The sequence below is a fragment of the Petaurus breviceps genome, unplaced genomic scaffold (genome assembly GCF_028583685.1).
Source record: "Petaurus breviceps papuanus isolate PSGF00001 unplaced genomic scaffold, PetGlider_PUasm1.0 180, whole genome shotgun sequence".
NCBI classification, from domain to species: Eukaryota; Metazoa; Chordata; class Mammalia; order Diprotodontia; family Petauridae; genus Petaurus; species Petaurus breviceps.
The window spans coordinates 2,521,898-2,536,192 of record NW_027185782.1 but is presented as its reverse complement, the minus strand read 5'-3'; the positions used below and the strand labels follow the sequence as shown (position 1 = coordinate 2,536,192).

The following is a 14,295-nucleotide window of genomic DNA, read 5'->3' as shown; positions in this document are numbered from 1 at the left end:
AAGAAAGAAAGAAAGAAAGAAAGAAAGAAAGAAAGAAAGAAAGAAAGAAAGAAAGAAAGAAAGGAAGGAAGGAAGAAAGAAAGAAGAGAAGGAAGGAAGGAAGAAAGAAAGAAAGATCCAACACTTGAAAAGGATCCTATGGAATTTGAAGAGAACATGGAACCACAATATACTGTCCCTGAGTGGTTCAAAAAAGAAATGAGAATTATGAGAGCAGAAATTGTAGCAAAAATAATGGGCAGAATAAAAAAAACAGAATCTGTCTGTAAAGGAAAGCCTCACCAAAGAAACAACAGAGATTGAGAATGAAAATACACAGAAATGAAGGACAATCTTTAAGAAAGGAAACAAAAAACAATAACATTAAAAGACATGTGTTCACCATGCAAACAAAACATACTGGACTTGAAAGAGGAGACCCATAGAGACACCCCCAGGATGATAGGTCTCCCAGAAGAACACAACAGGATAAAAAACCTTAACACCATAATGAAGGAAATGATAGAAGAGAACTTCCCAGAGCTTCTGAACATAGAAAATAAAATACCAATTAAAAAAATTCAGAGATTGTTTCCCAGAAAACAAACAAACAAACAAAAAACCCACAAAAAACTCAAGGCTTCACATTCCAAGATATGTGGTGGTTAAATTTAACAATTCCATTCAGAAACAAGTTCTGCAATTGATCAGGAGGAAAAGCTTCAGATACAAAGGCAAGGATGTTCAAATAACACAAAACTATTCTGTACCCACTAGAAAAGGTAGGAGGGAGTGGAATAATGTGTTCCAAACAGCAATGGCAAGAGTGAACAAGGGGAAAGAGAAGAGTGTGTGATGTGCTGGTGGTAAAATCAATGATGAGCAATAAGGGAAAGGTGATCTTTGTGGCCTCAGAAAGAAAAGAACCTACAAGGGAGTGGGTGAGAAGGAAGGGGAAAGATTGAAAAGGGTGGAAAGGAAGGAGACCTTGCTTTGGTGTTGGGAGGGGGTTAGCATTGATGAATGCTCCTATGGGTGATGAGAGATGATCTGTGAAGGGAGTTGGGGATCTTATGCTGAGTCTGACCTGGGAGATTTGGTGCTTGAAAAGTCTACTTGTTCCACCTCAGAAGGGGGGGGCATGGAATTAGAATCACTGGGAGCAACTGACTTTTGGGAAAGTGGTAGAGCATGAACTCGGAGATTTTGAGGAAGTATGGAAAAAAAAGATAACCAGAAAAGGGAATAAATCAGTGGTGGGCTGCTTAATCGAGGGTGTGGTGGGGGAGGAGTCTTACCATGGGGCAATATCCTCTCTGACACCTGCACCAGGCATAAGGGAAAAAGGAAAATCCATAGGTAAAGCCCTATAGGGCAGTGTCAAAAACTGCCTAGAGGGGAGAGCTTAGAATGGAAACCTTGGAAGCTGTGACTGGATGAGGAATACAGAAAAAAAAGAAAGAAATCAGATAATTATAAGGGTCATGAATCAGAGAATAAGGGTCTAGAATAGACAGAGAGTATGGATAATGAAAGTGAGAAGAATCCTTTTAGGAAAGAGATGTAAAAAAAAAGAAAATTTAAAAACGAATGAACAGGACTAGTTGAAGGGAAGGGAGAGAAAAGTAGAATCTACTTGATCAACTAAGAGGTGGAAAAAGGGGGGAGAGAATTATATAACAAAATAAAAACAGGAGAAAAAAAACCTAATACATAGAATTCTAAAGGGAAAAGGTAACAAATAAGAGGAGAGGAGAGGGGATCAAGGGTGAAGGGAAGAAAGCCAGTGAGAACAGGGCCACCTTAAAAAAAAAAGATTAAAGTAATTGACAGAACATAATTCTGTGTTTACAGCAGAAGAGGAGGGGAAATCATAACATGAAAAAAAATTCCAACATTAGAAACAGAAGAAATATGAACCTAACTCATAATTTTAAATGTACATGAATTAAAGGATCCAATAAAAAGAAAAAGAGTGACAGATTGAATAAGAAAACAAAACCCTTTAATCACGGATACCTGAACTCATTTACTAGATCTGAAGGCCATATGTTAATATTTTTCAGTTGTTGCTTATGTTCAAGGTCTTTGAATTTTATTCTTCCTGAAACCCGTTTTTGTTTGTTTGTTTTTTAAAATAAGGACACACACAAAATAAAAATGAAGGGATGGAAAGAATGAATGAAGGGGACAGCTTCAGAGAAACTTTGGAAGGCTTCTACGTATTAACAGAGTGAAGCGAGAAAACCAGGAGAACAATTTATACAAAAACAACATTATAAAGACAAACAACTTTGAAAGATTTAAGAACTCTGGTCAAAAAAAAGAAATGAGGAGGGGTGGCTAGGTGTCGAGGTGAGTAGAGCACCAGCCCTGGAGTCAGGAGGACCTGAGTTCAAATCCAACCTCAGACACTTAACACAAAAACTAGCCGTGTGACATTGGGAAAGTAACTTAACACCGATTGCCCTCCAAAAAGAAAAAAGAAATTAAAAAAGAACTCTGTTCAAGGAAATGACCAACCACAGTTCCAGAGGGCACATGGGGAAACATGTCACTCATCTCCTGACAAAAGTACACAGAGTACAAAATGAGACATAATTTTTTGGACTTGGCCAATGTGGGAATTTGTTTTGCTTAACCAGGGATATTTGTTAAAACAGAGTTTGTTTCTCTTTGTTTTTCATTAGGGGAGGCAGATGGGAGAAAAGGTGAAATTTCTGTTCATTAAAAAATTAAATTATTTTAAAAAAGAAAAAGATTGTTTTTCTAGTGTGGATGATTGAACCAGAGTAAGTGAAAAATTAATATTAATATATATACTGACTTGCTGAGAAGCAGGGTGTTGGGTATCTCCCCTATGAAGGATTTATTGAATGACAGAGACCTTAGCAGTTAATTCCTTCACTTTTCAAATGACTTCCATCTACTACTACTACTAATCTGGAATCTGTGAACTTGTTTATTTTTTTTTAACTTGGTAACTGTGGGCAGCTAGGTGTCACAGTGGATAGAGCACCAGCCTTGGAGTCAGGAAGACATAAATTCAAATCCAGCCTTAGACACTTGACATTTACTAGCTATGTAACCCTGGGCAAGTCACTTAACCTCGATTGTCTCACAAAAGAAAGAAAAAGAAAAGAAGCTAGGTAACTGTATTTTAATATAATGGATTTCCTTTGTAATCCTATGTATTTTATTTTGTGCATTTAAAAACATGATTCTAAGAAAGGGTGCATGGGTTTCACAAGGCTGCCAGAGGGGTCCATAAGACAAAAAGGTTAAGCCCTTGATCTACTCTGCAAGTATTTTCTTTGTATCTAGTTATTTGCACGTTGTTTCTCCCATTAGATGGTAAGGTTCTCAAGGGCAGGGGCTGTTCTTTGTCTTTCTTTGTACCCCCACTGCCTGGCACATAGTAGGTACTAACTGACCAGAATTCCATCAGAGGGGAAAGCATTCCTGGAACACCCACATTCATGTGACTGCCAATTCATTGACATGTCTAAAATGTTAAGTTCAAATCAACAAACATGTCTCAAGCATTTTAATCTCAGATCTATCCCTGAACTGGTGTTGAATTTGGACAAAGAAGTGTTTCTTTCTGTGCCTTCATTCCCTTCCCATCGGACAGAGATGACAACTCTTTTCTACTTAATTATCAGAAATGCTTGATGATGAAATTGGAATAGCAACATGTAAACTCCAGGATATTCATGGAACATGGGGACACCAACAAAGTGGCATGGATGGAGATGATTTTTTATCCAGTTCAAGCCCCTCATCATAAAAAAAAATAAGGAAATTGGGACAGGAGAGAGGAAGTCAGTCCTTAATAAGGATGTATTAAGCACCTACTATATGCCAGATACTGTGCTAAACACTGGGGACACAAAGAAAGGAAAAAGACAATTTTCAAGGAGCTCACAATCTAATAGGGGAGACAAAATCCAAACAATGCGAACAGAATGAGTACAGGAGAAACTGGGAAACACCAGCAGAGTAAAGGCACTGGAATTAAGGGGGGGTCGGGAAAGGCTCCCTATAGATAATAGGTTTTTAGATGGGACTTGAAAGAAGACAAGGAAGCCAAGAGAGAGAGATGAAGAGGGAGAGCATGACAGGTATGATGGACAATTAGAGAAAACGGCTAGAGTTAGGAGATGGAATGTCTTGGGTGAGGAAGAGCAAGGAGTCAGTTTCACTGGATCCCAGTGTGCATGGGAAGGTGTAAGAAGACTGAAAAGATAGGAGGTAGCAGATTACAAAGGGCTTTGGATGCCAATTAAGAATTTTCTATTTGATCCTAAGGTGATAGGGAGCCATGGAGTTTATTGAGAAGGGGAGTGACATGGTCGGAGCTTTGATTCAGGAAAATCAGTTTGGCAGCTGAATGGAGGATGGGTTGGAAAAGGGAGAGAGAGACCTGAGGCAGGCAGGTACACCAGCAGGCTATTGCGGTAGTTAGTCTAGGTATGAGGGGGTGAGGGCCTGCACCTGAGTGCTAGCAGTATCAGAGGAGGAGGGGGAGTATAGAAGAGATAATACAAAGGTAGAATTGACAGGCCTTGGCAACAGATTGGATGTGGCAGGTAAGAGTGTAGGAGATAGAAGATGGCACCAGGAGTCTGGGTGACCAGGATGGCATTACTTGTGAATGTAAGGGGTTTCCCTCAGCAAGGAGAAGGGCTACATCATAGAGATAGTGGCAGAAGGCATCTGGAAAGTAATCCACCCAAGGTCACAGAGTCAACAAGTAGCAGAATTAGGTTTCCCAGACTTCCTGATCCCCTAGCCCAGATACTACTGGTGGCAACTAGGTGACCCATTAGAGAGAGTGCTGGGCCTAGAGCAAGGAAGAACTAAACTCACACCTGGCCTCAGACACTTACTAGCTGTGCCCCCCCCCCCATCTTTTAGCCTGTCTCTGTCTCAGTCTCTTCACTTAGGAAATGGGGATCATAATAGCACCTACCTTGAGGAGCTGTGAGGATCAAATGAGCCAACTGTTCAGTGCTTAGCACAGCACATGGAGCATTTTTTGTTGTTTAGGTATTTTGGTCATCTATGAATCTTCATGACTCCATCTGGGGTTTTCTTGATAAAGATACTGGTTTACCATTTCTTTCTCCAGCTCATTTCACAGATAAGGAAACTGAGGCAAACAAGATGAAGTGACTTGCCCAGGGTCACACAGCTGGTCTATAGCAGGCCCTTAATAAAAGCTTATTTACTTCCTTCTTCCTGCCACTATCTCTTACAGTGAGTGAGTCCCTCTAAAGTTTTGGTTTAATGCTAAATTAATAATCTCTTTGCTCCATAACCTCAGAGTATGACTGTTTTCCAGGATCTCAGTTCATTTTTTCAGGTCACCTAGTTTCAGGTCAAGGGAAGTTAAACAGAACTGAGAAGTGGACTAAGCATTTGTACATATCAAACAAAATGAGATAACATGTAAAGGGATTTGAAAAATGTAAAGTGTTATGTAAGCGCTGGCTATTATTATAATCTTTATTTGTTGATAGAATAAAAACACAATCAAGAAGGTAATTTGACCAAACGAAGGACAACACATTCCCAAACCAAGGAGAAATGACTTCTGCACCAGTTGTTTTGAACTGCCCTTACTTCTCCATTAGCCCTATTTTATCACTCCTAGCCTCTGGAGAGTGGGGAAATGCCTTAATTTCTCAATGTTCTTGTACAGCTACTCAGTCATGTCTGACTCTTCATAACCCTGTATGGGATTTTCTTGGCAAAAATACTGAGGTGGTTTCCCATTCCTTTCTCCAGTGGATTAAGGTAAATCCTGGACAAGTGACTTGTCCAGGGTCACACAACCAACATAGCTGAAGCCAGATTTAAACTCAAATCTTCCTGACTCCAGGCCCAGCACTCTATCCACTGAGTCATCTAGCTGCCTCCAGTAATTTCCTGTAGTCTTAGGCAAATCACTTTATCTCTTTGGGCCTCAGTTTCTCTTATTTTACAGAAATAAGGATAATGCTCTTTAAGATCCTCTCCACCTCAAACATTCTGTGTTCTAAGGACTCTCTCCTAAGTCTAACATTCTACATCCACTTTCAGCTCTCTCACATTTCATGAGGCAGTACATTGGACTTGGGGCCAAAGAAGCTGGGTTCTGCCGTCATCTCCACTATTTATCAGTGGTGTGACCTTAGACAAGCCACTTCTCTCTAGGCGTTTTTGTATTTGTAAAATGAAAAATGAAGGGGGTGGTCTTCAAGGCCCTTCCAGGTCTAGACTGCAAAATGCTACAGATACATGGCTGCTTTTCTTGGGATCTAGAAGTCAGTCCCCCTCCCCTGGGGCTCTGGTCTCCCAGTAGAGGCTGTCGGCCCAGGGCCCCTCCCTCTGCCCCAGCTCCCCCCGGGCCCAACCCTGCTGCCCTGGGAATTACAGCTGGAACTGGAGCCTCACCCTAGCTGCACCTCCCACCCACCTGGCCTGCTGCTCAAGTGAGGCACCCACCAGCCCTTAAATCAAGCAGGGCGCATCCCCAGTGTCATTCTCCTAGTACCCTAAGAAACCACGGATGTTTCGACCCTAGGAGCCTGGCTTAATGCGAGGTCATGCCAGCAAAGGCCTAGGGTTTTGTTCAACGCATGCTGCTGCCAAACACAAATGCCACCTTGGGCCATGGAAACAAAAGTGAGGAGCCCTGGGTTGCATGTGTGTCCTTGAACAAGTAATTTCTCTACTGGACCTCAGCTCATAGGTAGGAGAGGAGAAACACCGACTTCTCGGCTCCCAAGCAGCCCTGGCATTCTCTGGCTCGGTCCTGACGCTTGATGAGGCGATCGGTAATGTTTTTTCTGGTTCTGAAGCTTCAGATCCCAAGTTCAAACCTCTCACAAAGCTGAAGTGGCCTCTCCCGAGCAGGGCCTCGAGGCTTCTATTGTGGGCCGGGTTAGTTTCACTTTGACCCATACTGCAGTTAAGCTCCCTTCCTCCTGGGCCCTCCCCCTCCCCACTCCACTAGCCAGACTTCTGGGAAAGCCTACCACTTCTTTCCCGGGAACTTGATTAGTAGTAGTCACTGCTCACGTCCCAGTCTGCAGTGCAGGCATTTGGTGGGGCGTCTACGGAGCACACCCTACTCAGTCTCCTTAGAATTCTGGCTGAAGCCCTTGAGCAAGTCACCTGTCTGAAGCCTAACAATTTACCCAAGACTGGAATGCCCTATCTTCCCCTCAGGATACCAGTCCTCTCTCTTCTTCCTCCTTTCTCCTCCCTGTCTCTCTCCCTCCCCCTTCTCTTCCTCTCTCCACCACTCCCTCTCCCCCCTTCCTCTCTTCTTCTGACTCTCCCCTTTCCTTTCCCCCACCTTTCTTTCTCTCTCTCCCCCCACCCCAGGCCTTCCCCCAACCATTCTTTTTGAAAATAACAGAATTCTCTATTTCCTGGGTCAGGATCCTCTACAGGAACCAGCTTGGTACAATGAACTAGGAGTCAGGGAACAAGGAAGAACTTGTACAGCTGAACAGCAGTGGCTGTAACTATGGGCACATCATTTCTCCGCTGCCTCAGTTTCCCCATCTATAAAATATCAGGGGTGGAGTAGATTTCTAGGATCCCTTCCTACTCTAAGAAAGTCTAGCTCCATTTCCAGTCCAGGCTCCCCCATGTTCCTGACACTCATGAGCTTCACCCTATGCTACCATCTGTTACAATGGCCACCTCCGAGACCCAGGGACCTTGTTCTACTAGGCAGTTACTTACCCAGCTGGGGCTCCTCGGTCACTGACTCTCCCTGGCTACCTTCTCTTTGAAGGGAAAGGGGAAGACTTGAGCAGCTTCCATGCTGTGATGACAATGTACTGAAACAGATTTCTATCTAAAAACCTCAAAACATCCCACCGGTCTTGCTGATCTTTTTTTTCCCCTGCCCCACCCTAGTTTTCATGACAATCTTATGTTCAGCCAGTTCAGAGAATTCAGCTAGACAGAGGGAGGCATAGTAGATAGTAGAGTGTAAAGCATTGTAAATTTGGAGTTTGAGGACCTCTCTGCCATTCACTGCCTATGTAATTTGGTGGGTTTCCTCCCCCTTTTAGGCCTGCTTAGGCAGAAGAGGACTGAACTCAATGACCCCCAAAGCCCTTCCAGCTCTAAAGTCTGTGATGATCTTGGATACGAATATTCAAAGCAGGGAATTCATCATTATGCAAAGAACCCTGGAGTTCAGCTAAGACAGACACAAAAACTGGATTCACATCCGTGCTCTTTACTAACTGTGGGATGCTGGCCACGTCACTTCCCCTCATCCTTACTTTCCCTATCTGTAAAATAAAAATACACCTCTCCCGCACAGGGCAAGGAAAAGTGCTTTGGAAACTTCCAAGGGCTATTTTTACTACAATCCAAAAGGAACCATGCTCTCAGGATACAAATGTTAGGAGCTAGAAGGACCCTTTTCCCAAGTGAAGGAACTGAGGATGAGAGGAGTGATAGGACCACAACCGAGAATATTAATTCCAATTTTCTTTAAAAGATAAAACTTGAAAATACAGCTCTTCCAAGTCCAAGTCTAGATCTTTTCCACTGTCTTGGGCTCCCTCCTTCAACAGGGAAGTATGAGATGTCCTTTGTTCCCAAGGAGCGTCACGTTTCTGGAATCTAACATGCCAATTACTGATCCCCTCATGCTAACTTGACAGGCTGCTGTCACTTGGCTGGAAGAAAGATGAGGTTCCTAGTGTTTTCATTAAACCATGTAATTCTTTCACAGTTCATGGGTACAAGCAACATTAAAAAGGAAGGAAAAACAGTTGAAATGGGGACATTTCAGTTTGGGTATTACATTGAACCTCTGCCAGGGTTTAAACCAAGGAAATTGTATTTTAAATGAGACAAGGGACAGACACTTGCCAAATCCTATCCATTCGTTTGGGACTTAAAAGGAAACCACATCTGATCATGTAAAGTGCCATTTATTTATGACGAAAATATCGAATTAAAAAAAAATTTGCACCAACAAAATGTTTGATACACTTTCTCTTTCCCCTTCAAAACCAAGCACAAAAAATTGCAACAACTTGGGGGGGGGGGTGGAACCAACCCCAAGATAATATAGTTTTAGGACTGGAGTTCCCGACCTAATTTTTAAAATAAAATCCTCACTAGTTGTGAGTTTCAGAATTCCCAGGTGTCTAGACCCATACAACCCTAGATTCCAGTAGTCATTTCAATCACACAATTGCACAGATTCATTCGTATTTTAGAAAAACCTCTCACCACCCCATGTCTGTACAGGATATTCAATCTCTAAGCCCAGAAATGTCTAAAGTCAAGAATTCACAAATTGGGGGAGGGGGGCGATTAACAACTCACTTTCCTTATCCCCTTCCCCAAGCTAACCAGTTTTAACATCCAATTCCTGGTTAAAAAGTCCATCAGATTTGAGTGCCTCATGCGGGATTTCCGCAGGCACTTAGAGAAAGCTCCAATGCTGTCCTTTGGGTCTGGGAAGGCAGAAGCTCTTACTAGAGGGCAAAGGTAACCTCACTCAAGATGGGAAAGAAACTGGAATGAATTCAGATCTGTGGGATACAGTAGGTCTTCCAGCTTCTACAAAGACTGAGTTAGCACTGCAGTCTACCTAAAATTCCTGGGCAAAGTTAAAGGTTCTCTGGGCTAGAATCATTGCAAACTAAATAAACAAAATAAAAGCACAAACCATTATAATTTTCTTTAAAAACAAACCACACACACCAGCATATATGAATCACAAAATCAGCAGCATGATGAGGATGAGAAGGCAAAAAAGGGCACCCCTTTGTTATCATACTTTGCCAACCTGTTAATGGACAGTCCATGCCTCTTCTTGGCCCTCAGACAGCCATGTGCCAGTAGCAATTAGTCCCCACTGAAAGTCCCTCCCTTTCTGACAGATCTAACAGAATTAGGAGTTGCAGATTAAAGGACAATAAAGTCGGGGGATTTTTTTTTGAGGGGATGGGGGCAGGAATAATAACTCACATTTCTATAGTGCTTTAAGCCTTACAAAGCACTTTCCCCACAACAACCCTGTGAGGTAGGTAGTGCAAGTATTATTATCCCCATTTTACAGATGAGGAAACTGAGGCACCGAAGGGTATGGGGATAGAAGAGTAATAATCATTCTGCTGCCACAAAATACACACTGTACTAAACACTACAAGTCTCAGTGTCCAAGTGATCTCCCTGTACCCCTCCTTCCTTAAGCTCCTGCCTGGCCAAATCAGTACTTCAGGTTTTAAATCAGACCCAAACTGACTGAAAAGTCAAGTCTAGATACCTGGGGCCACTCCCTCCTCCCCACAATGAAGACTGCTCCAGTGGATGGCATGGCAATGGGAGGTTCAGCCACTTCCACTGCTTTAATTCTAAGTATAACAAGCAAGAAAGCACAAGGACCTACCCAACAGCAGTCAGATGCAGATGTCTGAGATGTTCTTGCTGATCCCCAATTCCTCCAGAGCCTATGCAATGCACAATCTCACTTTCCTCCCAGAGAACTTCACAGGATTTAGAGCAGCTTCAGTTCACAATGGTGAGCCTGAATTTAGACTAATCAATTCCATTTCATTTTGGGGGAGGCAATTGGGGTTAAGTGACTTGCCCAGGGATATATTACTAGTTAAGTGTCCAGGGTGAGATTTGAACTCCATTCCCGACTCCAGAAGACGTGCTTTATTCATTGTGCTACCTTGGCCCTCTTTCCACTATATCATACTGCTGCTCCTGGGAAGCCTGGACAGGTCAGTGTCCAGGCTCCAAGCTCACCTAGCTCTAACCCCAATTCCTGACCCTCCCGTTAGGTAGAGAGAAACACTCAATGCCCTTAAAAGAAGGCATGGTTAAGTCAAGCATGTGTTAATAATGCAGTACTACAGACATCAGGCCTCCCCTCTGAGGGATGCTCCTAGGGGAGCCTGGTTACCTACACAACAGCAGCTTGAGAATTTAGAAGTCTGTTTTTAAAACCTGCAACACTGTATATGCTTCAGTCTCTGAAGGACAAAAACCAGAATAAGTCTTCCAGTCACTTGTCAAAATCAGATTAAGAATGAAAGTAGCCTCTCCTTTGTGTATTGGGAGGGAGAAGAGAACTTGGGAATGTGTCAGAGGGGGATGTCAAGCTGGTTTTCCAAGGAGAACCCCAAAAGTATGTTAGGCATAGTCAGTGTGCTTAGTGATCTGAAACCTGACATCACTTTTGGAGTCTACTCTCTGGGATCAGGGGTCACACAGAGGGACTAGTAAAGCACTGAGCCCTAACTCGGGGGGGGGGCGCCAAAATTGTAGGATTACAGGCCTGTAAGAGACCCCAAGTGTTATCTGGTCCAACCCATAATTTTGAATAGAATCCCCTTCACAACAAATAGGAAAGATAGCTGTACAGTCTTTGGTCAAAAATCTTCAGGGATGAGGAACTCTTTACCTCCCAAGGCAGTCCATTCCACTTTTGGACAGCGCTCTTTACACTGAAATGTTGTTTTTGGTTTGCTTTTGTTGTTGTTTTTCAAAATTCACCCATTTAGAGCTCCCTGTTTTTCCCCTGGGATCTCTTCCTCCCCCAGTCTCTTTTTCAGTTCCAAAGTTCCTTTAACTGATCTGCACATGGCATGATTCCAAGACACTTTTTTAAAAAGGGGGAGAGGGATTCTTGGGAATATTATTCACTTCCCTTTCTTTACATAAATGCTGATCACCTGGGTCATGACAAAACATTCTTCCAAAGTTACACACATGCAACTGGCACACAGGCAGATTAACACTGGCTTATGCTGGGAAGTAATGAAGAGAACAAACACCTCAGACTTCAGCATCTTCAAGGAAGCATCAGAGCCCAGAAAACCCCGCTCACAGTCCACTGCTTTCTATCAACTACCAAACAGACTACCTCAGTGGTGACTTAGCACTGAAGAAGTGAGTGGTGGTATCTTTTTTTCATTCAATACTCTGCCTTTCACTGCAGCAGGGAGGCTAGGCATCACATTTCTAACACTCTAAGTATGATTTTTAAAGTGTTAACTATGTAAAGCCAGTCTTGCCCGGTAAAGAAGGGCATACTGGGTTCCAAGTTATAGCAAATCCATCTGAGTATGAATGATTCGAGGTCTTTGTGTGTGTACTGTGCAAGAGAAATAGGGTCAGGGCAGGCTGGGAAAGGTCAAGGAGCCAAGACTTGCTCCTGAACACCTGCTAAAAATTTGGATGCATTTTTATTTACTGTAGAGGTTGGGTTTTTATAAATCACACTGACACTTCCTCTCTGGGAAGCTGAACATAAAGTCATCCAAGGGGAGAACAAGTCAAAACTTCTTTCCCTAAAGAAACAGAGGTGGGGTGAAGCAGCCCTCTAACATCAACCTGCTTGAGTAAATGGCAATCTCCTGGAAAGACCTATGCTGCCAGGACCTGAATGAAGAAGGAAAGAGAATCTGGGGGGAGAGGAAGGAATAGGGTTCTGCTGTTTCTCTAACTCAAATAATTTTCATTGATTCTGACACCATCTAACATGATCAAAACCACCACAGGGTAGTAAAGAAACAAGGGGCTAGGTGACCCCTGAAAACCAACAAGCAATGCCCTTTCTTTGGCCTGCTCAACAAGGTAATACATAGGTTTTACAATGTTACTTGTTCCTTTTCACAAAAGCTAAATCGATCTATAAATTCTTCCTCTTCCTTCAGCCTGGCTCTACCACTCAACGGGCTGCAGACTACTGCTAGGCCAGGCTTTTGTAAGTCCCTCAGCCTGGGGATTAAACAGAAAGACAAACACCCAATGGAGGACAAGCATGATGTATACGGTTTGGTTCCCCTGTCTCTTTTTTTCCTTTTTAAAAAATCCTAAGTGAACAACAGGAGCACCACAATTCCCAAATATCAGAGAAAGAGCTGCACTGGACTGGAGTAGGCGTGTAGGAGAATGAACAAAATAAAGCAAGCTGGTTTTCGCTTGTTCATAAGGGGTGACAGACATTTCCTGCAATGGTGTTGTCCAGGTCAGGGTCCGAGTGGGGAAGGGAGATGGAGGATGGAGTGGGGAGGCAGGGCAAGGAGTGAAGAGGGAGGGAGGAGCTAGGGAGGAGATTGTCTTTAGCCCAAAGGGCAGGAAACAGTGATGGACAGGGAGACAGACGATGGGCACAGGACAGCCTGCTTCACCATCACATGGCAGTGCGTGTAGGAGTGCTGGGCTGGTTTAACCTCAGAGTTTTACATAACCAGCCTGCAAAATCCACTTCTTCCACTTCTGACCGTTTGATAAAAGTGTGATTCTGAAAGAACAAATGAAAGACATTAATAAATCTAACAAGCCTTTGGCCTAAAGGGGTCAAACTGTCTCTTTCTTTCTTTGTCAGACTATCATCAGTATAAGGAATTCCTGGAGTGGAACCACCCTCACCTGACACAAATTAAAAATTCATTGGTCATTTAAGTCTTAAGAAAATCAACTAGGGCACTGAGGGTCTCCTTTAACACATCTTCAATACCATTAACAACAAGAAGTCTAAAGAGGAAAAAAATCGTAAAATCGAAAAAAAAAAATCTACATTTTTCCTTTCATTTCATATATGGAAACACTAAGGACCAATGACTTGCCTCAAAATGTCTACAGCCAAACTTAGTGGGGCCGTTACCTGTGTCCACCACATTATATAGTGGTGTTTTTTCCACTATATAATGCTACAAAAGGGGCAGGATTTGGCAAAGAACAGAAATGAAAAGAAGCTGGACTCAGTGGGGCAGATGGGGAACCCCTGGTGCTTATGTCATGAACACATAAGAACCTGCTTCCCAGGCTGATAGCAATATGGGAGCTCAGATTAGCAGGTACCTTCATATTGCAGAGTTTCTATCAGGGGAAGACAGTTACCAAGAACATAAACACCAAGATTAATCAAAGGGATAGGCCTTCAGGAAATGCCAATGCCTGGGCAAGCTGACTACTAACTTGGACCGACCTCAGCTCACTCCTCTGTAGGGGGAGACCAAAAAGGAAAAGGAAGACAAAGAACATTATTTACCTACCTGAGCATGCCTGCGATAACTTGACTTTATAAAATGCTTAAGGGGAGAAACTGAGGTAAGGTGAAAAGATGAATAGCTTAGAATCTGAAAACTCAGGCTCAGGCCCCTTCCTAGCTGTGAGACCTTAAGTCACATCTCAGAGGGCAATCCGTACCAGCAGAGGAATCTCCTCTCTAATTTCAGCCTCAGCTTGAAGCTCTTCAGTGACAGGGAAACCAATGACCCCTGCGGTGCATCAGTTTTTGGGTAGCTAGAGTTTTTTATGCCGTTC

The 14,295-nt window shown here is 43.0% G+C and overlaps 2 protein-coding genes across 3 annotated transcripts in view; both read right to left on the bottom strand.

Annotated features, from left to right (window-relative positions):
* ZBTB7A (zinc finger and BTB domain containing 7A) overlaps positions 1-8,781 on the bottom strand; it is a 57,562-nt gene extending 48,781 nt beyond the window's left edge. Inside the window, exon 1 of the mRNA XM_069086830.1 lies at positions 7,723-8,781. The gene's annotated coding sequence lies outside the window, so the exon portion shown is untranslated. The remainder of the gene's footprint in view (positions 1-7,722) is intronic.
* A 136-nt stretch (positions 8,782-8,917) lies between these two features.
* The window catches only part of MAP2K2 (mitogen-activated protein kinase kinase 2), a 32,987-nt gene continuing 27,609 nt past the window's right edge, over positions 8,918-14,295 (bottom strand). For both annotated transcript variants that reach the window (XM_069086835.1, XM_069086834.1), the window contains one exon: positions 8,918-13,270. In XM_069086835.1, the coding sequence (XP_068942936.1) occupies positions 13,160-13,270 (111 nt within the window). In that variant the 3' untranslated portion in view covers positions 8,918-13,159. The remainder of the gene's footprint in view (positions 13,271-14,295) is intronic.